Raw genomic sequence first — 20,294 nt, 5'->3', positions numbered from 1 at the left:
TCACCTCTCGTGCTTGGCCTCCAGCTGCTTCATCTGCGCGAGCTGCGCCTGCTCGCAGCAGCGCTTGAGCAGGTCCCGCTGCTCGGTCAGGCCACACCAGCTCGCCCTACGTCCCCGCCCGCCAGTGTCGCGGCTCACCTCTCGTGCTTGGCCTCCAGCTGCTTCATCTGCGCGAGCTGCGCCTGCTCGCAGCAGCGCTTGAGCAGGTCCCGCTGCTCCGCCAGACGCGCGCGCGCCGCCCCGCTCAGCTCGGCGCGCTGCCGCCGCACCAGCTCGTTCCACGCCGTCGCCTGCTCGCCCACCAGCGTGCGGAACGCGCTGTCCGTGCTGAGCTGCTCCTTGCTGCACACGACTTCTTTGTATTCAAATACAGTTTTTTTAAAGAGTAATAGCGGAGTTTATTTAATTTTAAATTCTGACCGACTTGAAAAAAATAGCTGTTCGCTCGCATACGAAAAAAAAGCAGACTTCAATTACATCGACCAGTAATACAACGTAGATAGATGGGAAAATATTCAAGTAAGTACGCATTCTTTGAGACAACTCAAAAATTATTTATTCGATCTCGATTAAATTTAAATGGGACGATTAATCTCTCAGTCCATCCAGTAAAAAGTTATGAGACAACACACAAAAACGCACAGTCGAATTTAGAACCTCCTCGTTTTTTGAAGCCGGTTAAAAAGAAAATAAAAAAGTAAAAAGAAGTAACTCACTTTTTCCCTTTTATCATTTTTTCAAGCGCCGCGCACTGCTGTTTCTGCAACGTCATCTTCTCCTTAGAGTGACGTTTCTTCATCATCTCCAGATCCTTCTGCTGTTTACGACCAGTTTTGATGAAGCCTTTGTCCTTCTGGAGGCTTTCTACCGTGATGGGTTCGAATACCAGCGGCTCTGTGGGAAATTATTTTAATATTAATTATTTCTTGTCGGTATGTTTATGAGAACAATAGAAACCAATAAAAACCTTCTACAAAGTATTACAAAACTTAAAAAAAAAACGGCTAGAATTTGTCCAGTCATTCCTAAGTTTACGCGCTGTGTGGCTACGGTGGTAAAGAATATAGCCATCCCGCTCTGTTCCCATGGGTGTCGTAAGAGGCGACTAAGGGATAACTCAGTTCCACTACCACCTTGGAACTTAAAAAGCGATGGCGGGATAACCATCCAACTGCTGGTATTGAAATATACAGGCCGAAGACGGGCAGCAGCGTCTTCGGTGCGACAAAGCCAGCACTGCGGTCAGCAACCGCACCTAACCCGCCTGCCCAGCGTGGTGACAATGGGCAAAACACATGAGTTCACGCCATTTTTGGCGTGAACTTATGGAGTCCTATGTCCAGCAGTGGACTTTGATAGGCTGAAATGATGATTCCCAAGTTTAGCGCTCAACACACTTAACGATTACAGAAAAAAAAAAACAGTACATCGCGTTTTGTTTTCTCGTCTTGTTTCGTACAACAACGTCTAGTACGATTCTAAGAAAATAGTTTAAATCAGCTCAAATCAAACTTCTTTCACCTTGAACCAAAAATGAGTACAGAAATACACTTTCATTCAAAAATATTTTTAACACTGCACCTCACCTTTGTGCGATATAAATTTCCACATTTTACAAAACTAATTTTACAATTTTAAATACAATTATTTACTTGGCATTTTATTTAGGAATTTTTATTATCTTAATGTGTATTTAAGGAGAGTACTGAATGTAGTAGCGGGACGTGTAAGCCCAATCGACTGATCCACCTAATATATGTACGATAATATATGTATGAAAACCACCAAATTGTTGAGTCCGAGCGATAGGCGGTGGCGTTTTCATTATTTATTTATAGCGACGTGTTTTTCGATTTAAAAAAAATAATAATCTAAAATTGTCCAGTCAAATAATATTTTAAGTGAAAATGTAAAAACAGAGGGTATTAAGGGTATAAAATCATTTTGGACTTTCAAAATACTGTTGGTAATTAATTTTTTACAACTTCTTTATTATAAAATAATTACTCCCTTTTCTTATTGTTCCTAGTCTTACCTTAGTCTCGAATAGTCTTTGACATGTGAAATCTTCAATTTCTGATATTTTCTGACTAGAAAAGACCAATATATGTGGTATGAATTTTTGTATATATAATCGATAAGAAAAGAATGGAGATTTTAGAACCGTTAATTTATTTATTAATCGATTTAAAAAAGTCATCAAAATTGGTACACCCAGTAAAAAGTTATGAGGTAACACACATTATTGGCGATAAGGTGCCTCTTGAACATCTCCTCTTTATGTTGCTATAAATCCACTTTTAACAGACACCAAAAAAAAAGGGAGAAAATAGTACCTAAATGTGTGTTTAACTGTTTTATCGACTACCTATGTCATACTAGTACATAATTATATACCTAGTATTACTTTTCAATGTAATTGAAGTCGGCTTTTTAACCGACTTCCAAAAAAGGAGGAGGTTCTCAATTCGACTGTATTTTTTTTTTTTTTTTTTTTTTTTTTTATGTATGTTACATCAGAACTTTTGACCAGGTAGACCGATTTCGACAAATTTTGTTTTAATCGAAAGGTGGTGTGTGCCGATTGGTCCCATTTAAATTTATTTGAGATCTAACAACTACTTTTCGAATTATATCTAATAATGCGTTTTTACTTGACGCTTTTTTCGTCGACCTACATTGTATTATACCACATAACTTTCTACTGGTTGTACCGATTTTGATAAATCTTTTTTTGTTGGAAAGGGGATATCCCTAGTTTGGTACCATGATAAGGAAACCAGGATCTGATGATGGGATCCCAGAGAAATCGAGGGAAATTCTCGAAAATCCGCAATAACTTTTTACTGGGTGTATCGATTTTGATAATTTTTACTTTAATCGAAAGCTGATGTTTATCATGTGGTCACATATAAATTTTATCGAGATCTGATAACTACTTTTTGATTAATCTTTGATAACGCGTATTTACTTGACATTGTTTTCGTCACCTTACGTTGTATTATACCTCATAACTTTTTACTGGGTGCACCGATTTTGACGTTTCTTATATAAATTAAAAGCTACTATTCGTCACGTGGTCCCATTCAAATTTAATTGAGATTTGATTAGTAATTTGTGAGTTATATCTAATATTGCGTATTTACTTGACGGTTTTTTCGTCACCCTACGTTGTATTATACGTTATATCTTTTTACTGGGTGCACTGATTTTGATCTTTTTTGTATAAATCAAAAGCTAATACTTGTCATGTCGTCCGTTTTAAATATGATTGAGATATAATGAGCAATTTTTGAGTAATCTTTGATGACACGTATTTACATGACGATGTTAAGACGACTGTGGTCATGTTCAATACTTTGCCACAACGCCATCTATCAAAATGTTATGAAATTACTTCGTTCACTATCGATCAAATTACAATATTCCACTAGAGTAGAGAGTAGCAGTTTATTCGTTATAAATATATTTGAGCTTTTAATTTTTGAGTTATCGCTAATACTGGGTATTTACTTGGCTATTTTACGTCGACCAACGTTATATTAACCTCATTACTATTTTACTGGGTGGACCGATATCGATGATTCTTTTTTTAATCGATAGGTGGTGCTTGTCATGTGGTCCCATTTAAATATAATTGAGATTTGACTCGAACTTTTTGAGCTATATCTGATATGGCGTATTTACTTGACTGTTTTTGGAGTTTTCTCCTTATGAATCGATTTTCATTTAAGGCCCCGGAATGAAAAAATTTAACAGTAAAATCTACTGAACGAATGACCTTGTTAGAGATGGCGTTCAGACGTTTTCTAATAACGCAATTAGGTTCCGATAGATGGCGTTATAGATTCATTTATTTACAATTTGATATAGTAATAATATATTTCTTAGACTAGTAAGCCTTTTTGTGCCTATTTAGACAGTTGATCTGAAGGGGTAAACTCCAGTCGTGCATCGGAGCTGTGTGAAAACATGAACATTACATATTTTTAATAAAAAAGACATAAACCGTAATTCAATATAAATCCGCTTCAACTAAAAAACCCGCCGTAATAAGCGATGTCAGCGCTTCGCGCGAATCGACGACGGGCCTTTTATAAAATTTCTGCCTACAATCGCTAACAAAATGTTAGAAATAACAGTAGAACATTATATAATTGTACAATTTTATAATGTCGCGTTAAATGGAATACGAACAAAGTATTACTATTTTTTCGTCGATATACGTTGTATTACTCTTCGATGTAATTGAAGTCGGTTTTTTTTTCGTTTGCGAGCAAACACAATTATTTCGTTTGAGAATAAACACAATTGTCTTGTATAATAAAGAGTATGAACATATAAAACTCAACAATACCTTAAATATAAAAATAAATAATTAAATAAAAAATAAACCGCTATGTCTCATAACTTATGGCAGATTCCATTGAGATCTCTGAAAATATCCACTGTCATGTACTCGTACATATGTACCTACATTTAAAGGCGTTACGAGTTCTAATGTAAATTATTATTTCACCTATTTGTCTGCATATAACGGAAATAAACCAGGTTATCTTAGACATGGCGTTAAGACGAAAGTAATATTCCGTTCAAGATTCCGTCCGCATTCTCAAGTGTTTACATTACAATTTTGATTGTATATTAGTCTTCCTGTTCGGGAATTTATCAAAACAATCTGTAGGAATAAAATTATACAGGTCTGCTGTTTTGCGCGAATGGAAAAACTACTGGATATTTTTAGCGTTTACTAAGACACAATATAAGGTTGTAAGGGTCGTGGTATGAAAAAAAATAGGTAGTGGAATCGAATGAAACAATAACACTGAGCAGCGGCGCTGACAATGACGTTTTACCGTCACGTACATATCTTGTGCAACTTTTACTTTGGAATCGTTTACGAGTATGTGTACATTGCAGGATATTTTAATCAATGAGTTATGAGTTCTTCAAGAGTACACTCCAATCGCGTTGGAGCTGAGACACACACTTTTTTATATTTATTTATAACATATATATAATCGTTAAAATTAATTTGTCTTTAGGTTTGTGTGTGTATATGAAATAAATAATCCTTTTACATCGGCGCGGCGCGTTTGATTTTTATTTATAAAAAAAGTGAATAAATGTAGGTTTGTTTACGTTACGCTTTAGTTTACAGAGAAACGCAAAAATAATTTATTAGGCCTGTTCATTCTATACGTTGAACGTAAAATATGAAAACCCAATTTTCATGGTTTTTTCATATTCCTTAAGATTGCACTCTTTGTGGCGTTGTATAAATAAAACGCGTGTAATTGTAACATGCCAGGTCTTTTAGAATATGTTTAGTTCTGACTGGACACAGAGAGGTCACGACAAGCAGGTTTTTTTTTTAACTCTTGTATGTGTATGCGTTCAAACACCGGTGATTCCTGGTTCGATTCCCGCTCGGGACGGATATTTGTATTCGTGCAAATTTTTCTTTCCAGTCTGGGTGTCTGTCCTTGTGAGTTTCCCCGTCGTACCTTGGAAAGCACGTTAATCTGTCGGTCCCAATTGTTATCATAGCTATTATCATAGATAGCGATCGTTATTCATACTAGGGAATATATCCGCCAACCCGCAGTGGTGAGGCCCTTTCCCAGTAGTGAGATGTCATGTCACCCGACTTTGCTTGAAGAAGAGGCGACATCTCGCCGAGTACAGCTGCTATAGTGCATCAGGAACTTACGCGTTTTTACTTATAGCGTAGCGTCCCTATCCGTATGAAGAATGGCCGAAAATTTTGGGAAGATACCCGCTCTGCTTACCGAGGACTTAAGGCCCTGACGTAGTACTCTTCAAGACTAATGGTAGAATTGAAGACCTCACTTAGGTTTCTGGGGTGCCACTTTGGTAAGATGTCAAAAGCACGCACATACTGTGACGCGACAAACTTATCCTAAGGCGTAATTGTAAACTGTTTCCAGCAACTCACCCTCTTTCTTTTCCTCCTGTTGTGGTTTTTTCTCCGGCCCGCTCTCTTCGATGCCCATCTGTTTCATATTGTCAGTTCTTTCCTTGGCGGCGCCCATAAATGCGCGGGGGTCGGATAGAGCCGCCATAAAATCTAAAATAAATTAAAAAAAAATTAAATTAAACTTTTACTTGCGCAGATATTTTCATATACTACGACAATGATAAAAAAAGAAAAAAAAAAAAATAAAAATAAAAATAAAAATTGCGTTACTTTTTTTTTAAATGACGGTGATGATGAATTTTGTTTTTAATTTAATGATCCTACTGATGAGTAGGTCATGCAATGTATGCATGTAGCTTCAGAAGCTTACATTCAGTATAGTTTCGGCAAAGAACTCAACCACTCTGAGACAGAGTGGGGTTCACTTTGCACTCTTGCAGAAGTCGGAAACATTTTTGTTTGCTATTCATATACAATGTACCGTCGGCCAAGAAAGAGGCTACCACCCTAAGGTTGAATGCCGCTTGTACATTCATAGGTGATAAAAATTAGTTTCGCTTGCAGATCGATCTGACAACTTCTATTGTCATTTTTATCTGATTATTGATAACGATATTATTTTTACCTAATAGAGTTTAAAATGTCATTAATACGTCTCTTTCAGTAATATCTTTTAATAACGAACCTTGTTGTAATTTTCGATGACCAGGAAACTAAATCAAAACTGGTACACCACTTTCTTGGCCGACCGTACATACGATGATTTTTTGATTTAATGTTGGAGAGGTCAGTGATTTAATTAAATATTAAAAAATATTTAAATAAAAATAAGACATTTTTATTAATTACAAAAAAAAAAACAAAAAAAAAATGAAATTTAAGTATTTTGACCTCATAATATCTACATCCTTATCTATAAAATCACGAATTAATTAGTCAACGAATGCAAAAGTCAAAGTCAATATACTCGTAATGATAAAGATACTGATGAATACCAAATGTTTAGCGCTCCTTAAGATAAACAAAAGACACCAATCACGAATGATTTTGGCGCAAATTGGGATCAATCATTGTTATTGCTCTTTTATTTCATTTTATTAACATACGAAACATACGTTAAACAACTGACGGTAGATGTTAAAATCTTAAAAACGTTCCTACCAAAGAGTTAACGGGGTAGTTTTACCTTCAAAGCCATCGGGCACGTAAATCTTGAGCTCGATGTTACAGAACAGCATGGGGAGGGACATGGGGAAGTTGGCTTCAGTCCGGAGCGATATGTGTCGGTATCCGGCCTGTAGACCGTCCAGCGGTAATATACGTTGTCCGAGCAACTTGCCGTTCTCGTCGTACACGCCGAAACGTAACACCGCCAGGTCTGGCAAAACCACCTGAGGAATGTTGGTGTTATTAGATTTTAAATTAAAATGTTTATTTTTATTACTAAAATTATTTAAAAACGGGATATTTGTCATGTTTTTTACTTTCATTTTGCGGAGCTCGATATTTCGACATTATCTACAAATGTCTTGATCACGAAATTTCGCTTAAACATACATACCGTTTTGTACAATTTTTATTTCGTTACACACGACAGCCATGTTTGCTTGGTACCCAAACAGTGAACCTTGTTCTAATCATCTTATTAAGGAACTCCTCGAGGATAATGAGGTCAGTGAGGAGAGGCTTACCTTCGGGAAGAGGAAGGGCCCCTCGTTGTAGACGGTGTCAGTGGAGCGGAGTTTACCTTCCGGAAGATGAAGGGCCTCTAGTTGTAAACGGCGTCAGTGGAGAGAAGTTTACCTTCTGGAAGACGAAGGGCCTCTAGTTGTAGACGGCGTCAGTGGAGCATAGCTTATGTTCCGGAAGACGAAGGACCGCAAGTTGTAGGTGTCAATGGAGGGAAGCTTACCTTCCGGAAGAGAAATGGCTCCTCGTTATAGACTGGGTTGAGTCCGTTAGCCGGCACCATGCGAGTTCGGAACTCCTTGCGGATAGTATCGGACGGCAGCCCATACATATCCACCTCCACGTACGTGCCCACCTTCTTGTCCGATAAAAACTGGCCAGCGATCACCTGGAAGTTATCATCCGATTTTATGTATACTTCCTTGTGATATTGTCTTTCCAAAATCGAATGCAAAGGTTTATCAGTGAAAAATATAGATGCCGAATTTGCTTTTGCTTATTGCTTTTGGATAGAACATTTAATGTAATCAATAAACGTAAACGCGTTATGGTCGAATTGAAATTAGACCGCAACAGCCAGTTCCGTTACCGCAGCGCCAACGCGTTGTTTAACGCTAACACATCTCGTGGTCGAGTCGTCTGCCGGGAAAAACATTGATCGTATTGATCGTATTGATGGTAGATCATTGATGAATATCAGATAGGGCTAGGTAGGGGGTGAAGATGCCCAGCAGGGCCGCTATATATTCTAATCGGTGAAGATCAGAAAGGGTAATAAAGGGCAATAGGAAGCCCAGCCCCCCACCTGGACGGCACACTGCGCCGCGATGACACCGTCGACAGGGGCGTCCGCGAAGGGGTCGAAGCTGCGGTCAGCTCGCCGCATGAAGTCCGGCTTCAGCAGGTAGCCGCAGTTACCGTTGTACTCGAACTTGCCCTGATTCAGTTGCATGGGCAGGTCCGATGTCTGGAAGTTCAGCGACACCATCTGGCAGCCGGCGTTCCAAAACACCTGCGGGGAATCAAATGTCTCGTGTAGTATATGATAATTTGGCCTGTAACGAAGGTAAACTGAGGGTACAGCAGGAAATATCCTGCTCAAAATCTTTAGCAAATAATACTGCTCTCAAGCAGTGTTGTGTTCCTGTGATGAGTGACCAGATGAGGTGACCAGAGCTCCTGGAAGACTAAGGGTATCACGCTTGTAATGTTTCTGGTGTTGCAGGAGTCTATAGGCTGCGGTAATCGCTTACCATCAGGTGAGGTTGACGAACTGTTTCCATACTATGTCACATATTAGCTGAAAACTTAAATAAAATAAAAAAATAGTAACCTGTGGCATGTAGTTGGAAGAATCAGCTCGTGTGCCTTTAGGGTAGATTCGGGACATTTGCCTTTTATTGTAGTTCACGAAGTCAATGGCCTGAGACTTGAGGTAGTTCATGCCAGTCGTTTCCGCGAAGGAAGACATGTTGTGGTGAATGTTACGCTCTGAAAATAAAAAGTTTATTTTAGTTCTTTTCCTTTAGAAATACTGAATAGGGAACAAACAATAATAGTAATACTACTAATAATTTGGCAAAAGTTTGGATGGAGTATTGTTACTCTTATCTACTACTGAATAACTATCAGTGGAAGTTACGTAATCATATAAATTGCTAAAGATTAAGAATGTACCATACGAGTATATAATGTTACTAATTGTTTTGGTGCGTAATTGCTCTTTTTTGCTAGGCGTTGTCGTTTATTAGCGTGTGACGTGTGGGTTTGCGTATGGGGCCATTGGTGGGGATTAGGTGAGTAGAGTTTAGCTCATGAGTATATAAGCGCTTGTGGCGAGTGGCTCCTTCTTTTCCTTCGTCTCCAGCCACGGCCAGGTTCAGGGTGCGATTTTTTTTCAACGCGCGACAAGAATAACATATGAACTACTTTTTGTGCGGTACTCACTCTCGGCCTCCTCGAAGCTGATGAACTTGATGGGCTGCGCGTAGTTGACCATGGAGGACAGCCAGGGGTGCACGTTGGTGGTGGAGCCGGTGTACTGCACGGGGGGCGGCGCGTCCTCGCCGGCCGTCGCCGCCTCCGCGACGATCTCCTCCGGCTACCACCACCATCATCACCAATTATGACAACTCACTAAACTTAGATACCATTTTTTTAAATCAAACTCCTTTACGCACACTTGCTGTGTGGCTACGGCATTAAAAAATATAGCCATCCCGTAGTGGACGTCGTAAGAAGCGACTAAGGGATAACATAGTTCCACTACCACATTGGAACTTAAAAGCCGACCGACGGCGGGATAACCATCGAACTACTGGCTTTGAAATACACAGGCCGAAGACGGGCAGCAGCGTCTTCGGTACGACAAAACCAGCCCTGCGGTCACCAACCCGCCTGCCCAGCGTGGTGACTATGGGCAACACACATGAGTGCACGCCATTTTTGGCGCGAACTCGTGGAGGCCTATGTCCAGCAGTGGATAGCAATAGGCTGTAGTGATGTGATGACGCACGCTTGACCCGGGGAGTAAGTATGATCGGGCGAGGCGAACAGAAGTTGAGAGGGTGATATAAGGTAGATGAAGCTAAAGAAGTTTTACTTCAGTTGTGTGGTCTAAAGCACACTCGCTTTTTTTCTAATTCTAATTTTTATTTACTTTAATAATTATCCAGAAATACTTGTTAATGCGAGCTATTTATGATATAATAACCCAGGATGTGAACGCTGTATCGAGGGTTCCGTATCAAACACGACCATAAACTTCCAAACCACAACACCGATACTACGGGCTATATAAGCATTTGTCGTGTCGAACTGGGAACTGTTATTGCGTCAGTCACATTTATTCTTACTTATTTTTATTAATAGCACTAAGTGAGAGAGATTATTCCGTAATCAATATTTGGGTACAAACGATCGATTAACTTTTGCAATAATATTTAAAAATATATATCATCAACTTCCTTGCAGTACTGATTGATAAAACGATTACTTTTTATATGAAGGCTAATCTTTTCATGTTGCTGGCAGGTGAGCGAGTACATATCAATTTTTTTTATAAAATGAGATTCACTGTTATCCTTTTAACGATAATCACTATCAATTTTATAAACAAAACTAGCTGACCCGGCAACTTTGTCTTGCTAAGCGGTAAACGCTATTAAAAATAGGCGTTGGTTTTTTTTATTGAAAATTTATATAGTTTTTAAATCATAATAAAGATATTTTTTAACAAAAACTTTTAACAATATATTTAGGGGTGGTAGGTGTTGGCCGATTCTTAGACCTATCTAATACGCACACAAGATTTCATAAAAATCGGTCCAACCGTTTCGAAGGAGTTTAGTAACAAACACCGCGACACGAGAATTTTATTGAAGATTTTTCGTCGTTTTTCGTTTTCGATTTGCATTCTGTTTTATCTTCTGATACCCTTCTTCAATTTTTATTATCATATATAAAAGCTATCAGATCTATACTTATATAAAGGCTATCAGACCTTTTTCTCAGGCATCACGACAGCAGAGGCATCCTCTTTCACCTCATCTTCAATAACAAACTGACCCTGTCTGAACAATTCCAATTCTTGCTTCTCGACTTCCGGTTTGAGACGCTTGTTCTTGATCATGATCTTACGTTTCAAGGCGCACGGAGGGGGCAAGGCTACTCCTGGCTCCAACTGAAGGAAGAAAATATATTTGTACGATCATTGACTTTATCAATGGCTTTTTTAGACATTGTAGTGGAAATTAAGGCATTAGTGCATTATTGCCACAAAAATTTAGTGATTTAAGATTGTGTTTATGTTTGTTTGTTTGTTTGTTATAATGCGCTACAATCGAAATTCAGCTGTATAATTTTATTGCTCTATAGAAAGTCTTTGCTAAAAGTTTTTGAGGACTAGAGCAGAAACCATAAACACAGGTAAAATGGCAGAAGTCTGATGACGTTTAAGAAATAAAAGCCATAATACATAAAAGTGTGAATTGTAGTTTACACAACAACAATTTGTCTATTTATTCTCAATTAAATCACACTTACTGGATATTCTGGCAATGGTTCTTTAAGCAAAAGATCTCCAAGAATTTCATCGCAGTACTTCGCCAACTTATACTGCTGTGCTTTACAGCAATGGTTCTCAAAGGACAATATCACAGGGTAGTCGGAGGCCACAAAGGCGGTATCTCGAAGGGCGTATATGACGTCTTTGAACAGTATGTCTGTACACATGGCCATGCCGTGAGTTATTATTGGTTCTTCGTCTTCTCCCTTGCCGTCCCAGCAATCGAGTTCGACGCACCTGTAAGATATTTAAATTTAAATTACAATTATAACCGTAATTTTTTTGGAAGAATTAAGGAACATATATATCTTGGATGTCTAAATATATATATTTTGGATATATAATTAAGTTTATGTTGTGTTATATGAAAATAGATGAAAAAAAAGAGTGTAGTCAAAACTTTATGTGACAGAAGAAATTATAGTAGAGAGTTACAGATACAATCGTCAAAAATTGTTTTAGCCACACTTCCACCGTGACCTTGGAATATTTAAAAGTTTAAATCTCACCGGCATCCAGCTAGCAACACTTGTCTGTACATTTCCACCGAGCTCTTGCCGCCAAATTGTCTTCCGGAAAGGTATGTGTTGTGAGAGGAATTGATGTAGTAATGAGACAATGGCTGATCCATTTCCATGTAGAAGTCCAATCGATCGAGGAACACGGGTGCGTTCTCGTCTGACATCAAGTAACGAACGAGTCCATCTTTTGTAAGACATTCTGAAATTAAATGTATAATAAAAATATATGTCACAATAGAATTTACATTCTGAATCGGTGGTAGCTTCACAACTGTATCTAATTTAGAAAATACACTAAGTATACTTTTTAAAATTAAGATTCATATGTGCATTACAAAGATTGAACTGCATGCTTGTAAACTATGGATTTATTAAGAAATAGTTTTCATTTTTAAAAATCTAATCCTAATACCAATATTCATGAATCGCCAGTTTAGCATTACTAGCTAGTTTTAGCGCTAAAAAGATTGTTATTGTTGCAAGAAATTGGAAAAAAATATGTTTGTGTGCGCGTGCTTGCGTGGCGTGTGAGTGTGCGTGTGCGTGTGTGTGCGCGTGTGCGTGTGTGTGCGCGTGTGCGTGTGTGTGCGCGTGTGCGTGTGTGTGCGCGCGCGCGTGTTTGTGTGACAATATAAGATACTGTGTAATGTATTCTATGTCATTATCTCCTAGACATTTATGTTTTTTCTTTATCGTGACGCATTTTCGTTTCATCGAGTTTAAAATCACAACGGTTCTATAGAAGTTTCACTTCGATATCGTAAAATTATACAACCTTAGAGAAGTTTTTTAATCGGTATTGAACATTTAGGACTTCCATTTAAAAATTTAAATAAATATAACAAAAACTTAGCTTACTAGCATTCTTTGCTTCTTCATCTTGTTCGTAGTCGGTGATGATCTCAAGTGCTCGTTTTTCATCATAAAGTGGGTACAGGATTTCATTGAGGCGAGGATCACGCTGCTTCTCATTCAAGAAGTTCACGAATTGGTCTAAGTTTATACGATCCGATTTACCTTGAGTTCTGAAAATTAACAAGATATTTCATGTTATAATAAAAATAATTAATTAATGTATGTAACATGAATGATGTTAGTAGTAAGATTGTCAGGGCTCCGTAAACATACACAAGGATAGGATATAGGATATAACCCGTAAATTAAGACAATTATTTGTATGGTCTTTACAGATATTTGTTTTAAATTTCTATTTTTCATACCCCTAAGTTATAAGCGGGGGGGGGGGGGGGGTTAAGAGGGTTAATACAATATTATGAAATTTTGTGTGCATATCGGGTGGGTCTGAGAATCAGCCAACATCTATTTTTCATTCCCCTAAGTTATAAGGGGGGGAGGGGGGATTGAGAAGGTTAATCTTAATATATATAAATCTCGTGTCACAATGTTTGTCTTCAATGGACTCCTAAACTACTTAACCGATTTTAGTCAAATTTGCACACCGTGTGCAGTTTGATCCAACTTAAAAGATAGGCTATATTTTATTTTGATATATGTAATTATTATATTTAAGAAAAAAAATAAGGCGATACGAAGTTTGCCAGGTCAGCTAGTAAAATATATGGCAAAACAACGTTTGCGGGGTCAGCTAGTTCTTAATATAAAGAAATTGTCTAACTGCTGCCTTTGAAATACACAGGCCGAAGACGGGCAGCAGCGTCTTCTGTGCGACAAAGCCAGCCCTGCGGTCACCAACCTGCCTGCCCAGTGTGGTGACTATGGGCAACAGCCATGAGTTCACGCCGTTTTTGGCGCGAACTTGTGGAGGCCTATGTCCAGCAGTGGACTGCGATAGGCTGAAGTAAATGAAATTGCAAATTCAACTTAATTCATAAATCGAAAGATACTTGCTACAGTTGGTTGTATTATACTCGTTTACCTTATAACAAAGTTTTCAGGTGATCTTATGCAGTGCATGTCCGTCTTTATTAATGTTAAAAATTATGAAATACCTTAAAAAGACTTACATAGATCTAAACAGTTCTTCAATATCATTCCTCGGACAGATCTTGTGGTAGAGAGCGTAGAACTTGTCGAAGGTAAAGGCCTCTTTTTCCATTGACTCATTTTTACCGGACGGCAAACCAAGTTCGGATAGACATTGATAGACCAACTTTTCGGTTTTTCCTGAAGCGAAAGTTCTTGCGACCACTTTAACTGGAACTTTGCCTTTTGGATCCACCAGAAATGATAGACGCATCCAACTAAGAAAAATCGTAATAATATTATTATTATTTTTTTAGTAATATTACAAGGTTGTGCTTAATTATTTTTTCATTTATTGTCTTTTAAATAGTAAATATGTTCGGAAACACGAAAGTGGAATTCGAAGGCAAAAAAAACTTAAAGCTCTTTTAAACGCTTAAAATGAATATTTTTAATTTTCACACATAATTAAAAATATTCATTTAATTTTTACAATAATTTAAAATTAATTTGCTTGTATATTTGCACTAATTTGCACTATATTTTTTACACTAAAATTAATTTTAAGCGTCGAATTAAAAAGCAGCTTGATTTATGTGTAAAATGGGGTATTCAAGGGTTTGATTTTGATTTTTTGTCATTGTTTCTTTAAGTTATAAAACATTTAGGACTCAAAGCTGCAATAGCAAAGTATGTTAAATAGCCCATCTTGATCGAGGTTCTACTTTCGTGTTGGAGTATTGTTCGTACGATTTATTATATTTTAATACAAATTACATTTTAAACATACATAAAAATGAATGAATGATGTGCGTTCTAAGTGACAAATATCAAGCACATTATAATAAGCATTCATGCTGTTCTGGTAAGAAGTAATGTGTATTAAGTGCGTGAGTATGCAACTTTGTACATAAATGTATGCAAAAATTTCTTAGATAACAGTACGAAAATTTATTACACTAACTACTCCAACTAATTTACATCGATATAAAACAAAAATAATTAATAATTTAAATATTTACTAGGAAAGTTTTTCTACGCCATTTTTACATTATTCTGTAACCGCAATAGTGAGTAATGGTTTCAAGGGGCAGATGATTTACTTCATTCGAGCACATGTCACTTAAAAAGCAATTTATTATCTAGCTGGACGGTAACAAACTTTGAAAATTAAAAGTAATATTGTTTTTATCAAGTTTTTATATCAAACTGTTTTTGTTTAAAATAATATTTTTTTTTACTTAACAGCCATGTCATTCGAAATAAAAAAAATGTATTACAATTAAAATTTAACAAACTAGCTAGTTTAGTTTAGTTAGTATTTTTATTTTTTTATCTTAATATATATAAATCTCGTGTCACAATGTTGACATGATTCATATCGGGTTCAAAATGACAAGGAAATACTCGTATATTAGTATTTTTAATCGATTTCAAAAAAGGAAGAAGTTCTCAATTTAATGTGTAATGTTTTAGTGGTTGTACCGATTTTCATTATCTTTTTTTTTTGTATCTAAAGCTGATGCTTGTCGTGTGATCAAATTTAAATTTCACAAGTATATTTTTGAGTAATACCTAATGATGTGTTATGTATTATACTTGTCTATGTAAATTAATGTTGGTTTTTTGTTATTTGAGAACACAATTTTAGGTTTTAAAAATGAATGTATAATAGCATCTACAAATCCAAGGTAAATTGAAGTAACGTACTGCTTCATAAGGATGGTTCTCGGACAGACATTGCTGATTTTGTTGTTGTGAGTGATAGTACGAAGAGCTTCCTTCCAAAACTTTGCAAAGCAAAGCAGATAACATGCAAAACAATAAAAATGTACACTTTTATATAAATATAATAAATAAAAAACAAAATGGTAAGACGTATAAAATACAAACGGCATATTTCTTGACAACTTAATGCCTATGTTTTGTGTATCAGCCGAATATTACACCCAGACTCGAGTGGTAGGCTGGGTTATTGGCAACTAGGCTAATGGCGTAAATTATGATTCACTAATGTAAATAGCAAAAATGGTAACTATATAATAAATATTGTACTGACATTTATTAAAAAAAAGTTCATTAATATCACAAATTAATCATTTCAAAAAATAAAGTACTTTAATAAGGTTGAGACAGGTAAAGGTTAGGAAGACAGTTAATTAAGATAATATCCGAAAATTCAGTGGAGCGTGGTTTGTTTATTAAGCACCGTCCCCCAAATGTGGAGAAAAAGACATATTGCGTAGCTGTAGAATGTTACAGGCTGAAGCAATTGCAAAAGTTAAAAGAACTTTTAACATGTAGATAATAAATTTGGAATTTGAAAATCTAAACCTCAAATATTTTTTTTTAGTTAATACTTTACTAAAAAACTTTAGTTAAATATCCTTCTAATTTTTTTTTTTTTTACACTAAACATATACCTACTTATTCAAAATTTTAATAACACCATACCATATAAAAATCATAAACGTAACCACGGATCGATATCAACATTCAACTTTTATCTTCGTTGTATCGTTAACGTAATTTTTTTCTTTACATATAACAGTGTACATATAAAAAGGGAAATAAAAATATATTAAAACGTAAAAAATTGGGTAAAATACATTATGCCTAGTAATTATAATTATGATGATACATTAAGTAGTGTTCAAATACATTAGGGGTCGTTCATTATTCAATTGGGGGGTAGGGGGGGGGGGATTCGTTGAAAGCGCTCAAAGCACTGTCACCTTGATGTATATCTAGAAGTTGAGAGTTAATTTTCCAAAATTTAATCAGAATATGCCTGTATTTAGAGATTATATTCTGAAAATTTTAATTTAATTTGCACAAAAAAATACACGTGATAGGTATTTGGGTGTCGGGTGGTAGCCTAAAGCCTCACTAAGTATCACCAAGGGAGTAGGGGATAAAAATTTTGCTTAAAACATCATTTGATTAATGGACGACCCCTTATATAGTTATTACCTATATATAGTAACATGTACATTGCTAAACAACATGCAAGAAATAAATAGAAATTTTTTAAAACATGGTTTCTCATTAACAAGTTGTTTTTTTTTATAAAAATGTAATATTGTGTAAAACACTGGTGGGTTTCTAAATTAAAATAGCCAAGGCGATTACCACAATCTGTCTATATTTTTGAACAGCGTAACGTTGTTAACAAGTCGAATAATAATGAATGCTTAAAATGATTATCTACCCTTTTTATACAATTTTATCGATGTGTCAAATCAAAGCTAATTATTGATTAACTTACATTTATAATGTTAAACGAATATAATTATAAATAAGAATAATAATTATTGATTTAAGAAATTAATACAATATGTAATTACTAAGCTATATCATAACAATTAATATTAACTACGTCATAATCGTTGAGCGACTATTGAATACTTGATAAGACTCGGCCATCCTGTGTAGGCCGTGTCCCACGGTCCTTGTTTTGCTGTTCTCCAGTGCTGATCCCCAAATTCTGGAACGAAAATATTGTACGGCAGTAATATGTCGTTTGTAATAACCACAGTTTTAAACGTATTTATTTTTGAATGTATTATCTAATAAATTATTGCGTCACACAGCTAGTAGTTGGTTTATATATGTTAAGATAACATATTTTCCTTAATTAGACTTGATTATACTCGTATAAGTTATCTCTATTATAGTATCTACTATACTATATGGATTGATATCGATCATATACCCGTCATTATTAATGTAGAACTGATCACACATTAGTATATATTATTTATATTGACTTGATCACAAAGCTGTCATTATATATAATATACATATAGACTTGATCACATAACCGTCTCTGTTTATTTAATCTTGATCACACAGTACTTTTTGAATTGATCACAATGCTGTTGTTATACGAGTATATGTAGACTTGATCACATAGCCGTCTCTGTTTATTTAATCTTAATCACACATTAGTATATACTTATATTGACTTGATCACAAAGCTGTCAGTATATATAATATACATATAGACTTGATCACATAGCCGTCTCAGTTTATTTAATCTTGATCACACAGTACTATAAACTTATATTGACTTAATCACAAAGCTGTCAGTATATATAATATACATATAGACTTGATCACATAGCCGTCTCAGTTTATTTAATCTTGATCACACAGTACTATAAACTTATATTGACTTGATCACAAAGCTGTCAGTATATATAACATACATATAGACTTGATCACATAGCCGTCTCTATTTATTTAGACTTGATCACACAGCAGTCTTTACTAAATCGTATATGGACTCGTCAAATAGCAATCATCATAAGGTAATTGGTTTGAAAAAGAAGTCTCATCATTTGTAAATATGTATATTGAGTAGTAAATAATATATGAAAACAATTATATACTGTACATACTCTTGCAACTTAATCAACTAATAAACCGTAACGCTAAACACATGTATATATTTTTTTACTGTAATTATAGTACAACTAATGAAGAGTCACACACTTGTAACAACCTGTAACTAATCTAATATAGTAGAAAGAAAATTATATTATTCTAAATCTTAATTAACTTTCAAGAAGATCAATCAAATCGTCTCTATCTACTTCTCGGTCACTGCCTGAACTATCATCTTCGGACATGGTTGGTTTGTATGGTCTTAAGGTATCTCCACGAACAACAGCACTGAATTTTTTGTAACCTTTCATGCCCTTAATACTCGAAATCGTATATCGGTCTAATGAGCTCTCCGCTTTATATACTTTATAGGGGCCTGTGTAAAGCCCGTTTAACTTTTTAGTAACGCCAGTAGCTACATCCCTAGTTACACCACCTTTCCAGAGAACTAATTGGCCTACGGTATATTTGAGACACTTCTTATGATTTTTATCGAATTGTCTTTTCATAGTAGTCATGTTTCTGTCGATACGAAGCTTAGCAGTTTCTCTATTAGCCTGAAGTTCATTTTGTTGGGTTTCAGAGTTTGTGGGTGCATTTGAAGGAAAGGATGGATATCTAGAGTTTTTGTGACCAAACATAAGATTGAATGGCGAAAAATTAGTTGTCGCATTTGGTGTATTATTTATTCCCCAGACAATATCGTTTAACTTATTGTCCCATGTGCATTCGCTTTCTGACATAGTATTGAGACCATTAAGCAATGTGCGATTAACTCGTTCAACTTGTCCATTTGAGCGAGGACTGGCAATCGCATTTAAAACGTGTCTAAATTGATTTTCTTCGGAGAATTGCTTAAAATATCTACTCGTAAAAGCTTTGCCCCTATCTGTAATTATTCGAACTGGATAACCAAACTGCATAATGATATCTTTTAATAACCTAATCGTCTCTACTGAACTACAATTTTTGGCAGGTCGGGCGAATACAAATTTAGTAAAAGCGTCGATAACTACTAGAATATAAGTGTTACCCTTACGAGTTTTAGCAAAAGGACCTAAGTGATCCGCATGCAACGTATGCATAGGTATGGCTGGCTTGTTAATTGGGTGTAATTCACCTTCTAATCTACCGTAGTTACCCTTATTAAACGCGCATTGTAAACAAGAGTTTACATATTTTCTTATAAATCTTGTCATACCTTCAAACCAAAACTGAGCTTTAATGGCACTTTCACATTTTTCGAAACCGGGATGACCTATTTGATCGTGAAGTTTTTGTAGCAGACCGTATTTGGCTAGTTTAGGGATCACAAATCGCTCACCTGCAACAGTTTTTCTATATAGTATATCGTCTTTAACAATGTAATTTGCGGATAACTTTGTATCAGAATTATCATGAAGTCTAGAAATAATGCTTTTAATATTATCATCTTGCAATTGTAAAGTCATCAACCAGTCGGAGTTATCAATCATACATATCGTATAAGTCACGGGATTTCTACTCAGCGCATCCACGTGCCTCATGCGCTCGCCTGGCCTATATTCAATTTCAAGATCAAATTCTTGTATCGTAAGCCACCAACGAGCTATTCGTGGAATCAAATCACGTTTTACAAGAGTCGTTCTCAAAGCTGAGCAATCTGTTACAACTTTAACTTTAATACCTGTTAAATAAATTCGAAACCGTTTAAGAGATTCAACAACAGCGAGTGTTTCGAGTTCATAGCTATGATAGAGTTTCT

The 20,294-nt window shown here is 35.9% G+C and overlaps 1 protein-coding gene across 1 annotated transcript in view; it reads right to left on the bottom strand.

Moving 5' to 3' along the window:
* Nucleotides 1-20,294, bottom strand: part of LOC123660902 (1-phosphatidylinositol 4,5-bisphosphate phosphodiesterase) — a 110,455-nt gene that overhangs the window by 5,332 nt on the left and 84,829 nt on the right. Inside the window, exons 7-19 of the mRNA XM_045595922.1 lie at nucleotides 14,203-14,439; nucleotides 13,076-13,242; nucleotides 12,206-12,416; nucleotides 11,675-11,933; nucleotides 11,133-11,312; nucleotides 9,578-9,731; nucleotides 8,964-9,121; nucleotides 8,436-8,642; nucleotides 7,854-8,018; nucleotides 7,128-7,332; nucleotides 5,960-6,091; nucleotides 717-894; nucleotides 139-342 (exon numbers count right to left, since the gene is read on the bottom strand). Coding sequence (XP_045451878.1) covers nucleotides 139-342; nucleotides 717-894; nucleotides 5,960-6,091; nucleotides 7,128-7,332; nucleotides 7,854-8,018; nucleotides 8,436-8,642; nucleotides 8,964-9,121; nucleotides 9,578-9,731; nucleotides 11,133-11,312; nucleotides 11,675-11,933; nucleotides 12,206-12,416; nucleotides 13,076-13,242; nucleotides 14,203-14,439 — 2,457 coding nt within the window. The remainder of the gene's footprint in view (nucleotides 1-138; nucleotides 343-716; nucleotides 895-5,959; nucleotides 6,092-7,127; nucleotides 7,333-7,853; nucleotides 8,019-8,435; nucleotides 8,643-8,963; nucleotides 9,122-9,577; nucleotides 9,732-11,132; nucleotides 11,313-11,674; nucleotides 11,934-12,205; nucleotides 12,417-13,075; nucleotides 13,243-14,202; nucleotides 14,440-20,294) is intronic.

This window comes from Melitaea cinxia, chromosome 16 (assembly GCF_905220565.1).
Source record: "Melitaea cinxia chromosome 16, ilMelCinx1.1, whole genome shotgun sequence".
Classification (NCBI taxonomy): domain Eukaryota; kingdom Metazoa; phylum Arthropoda; class Insecta; order Lepidoptera; family Nymphalidae; genus Melitaea; species Melitaea cinxia.
This window is presented reverse-complemented; position numbering and strand designations above follow the sequence as displayed.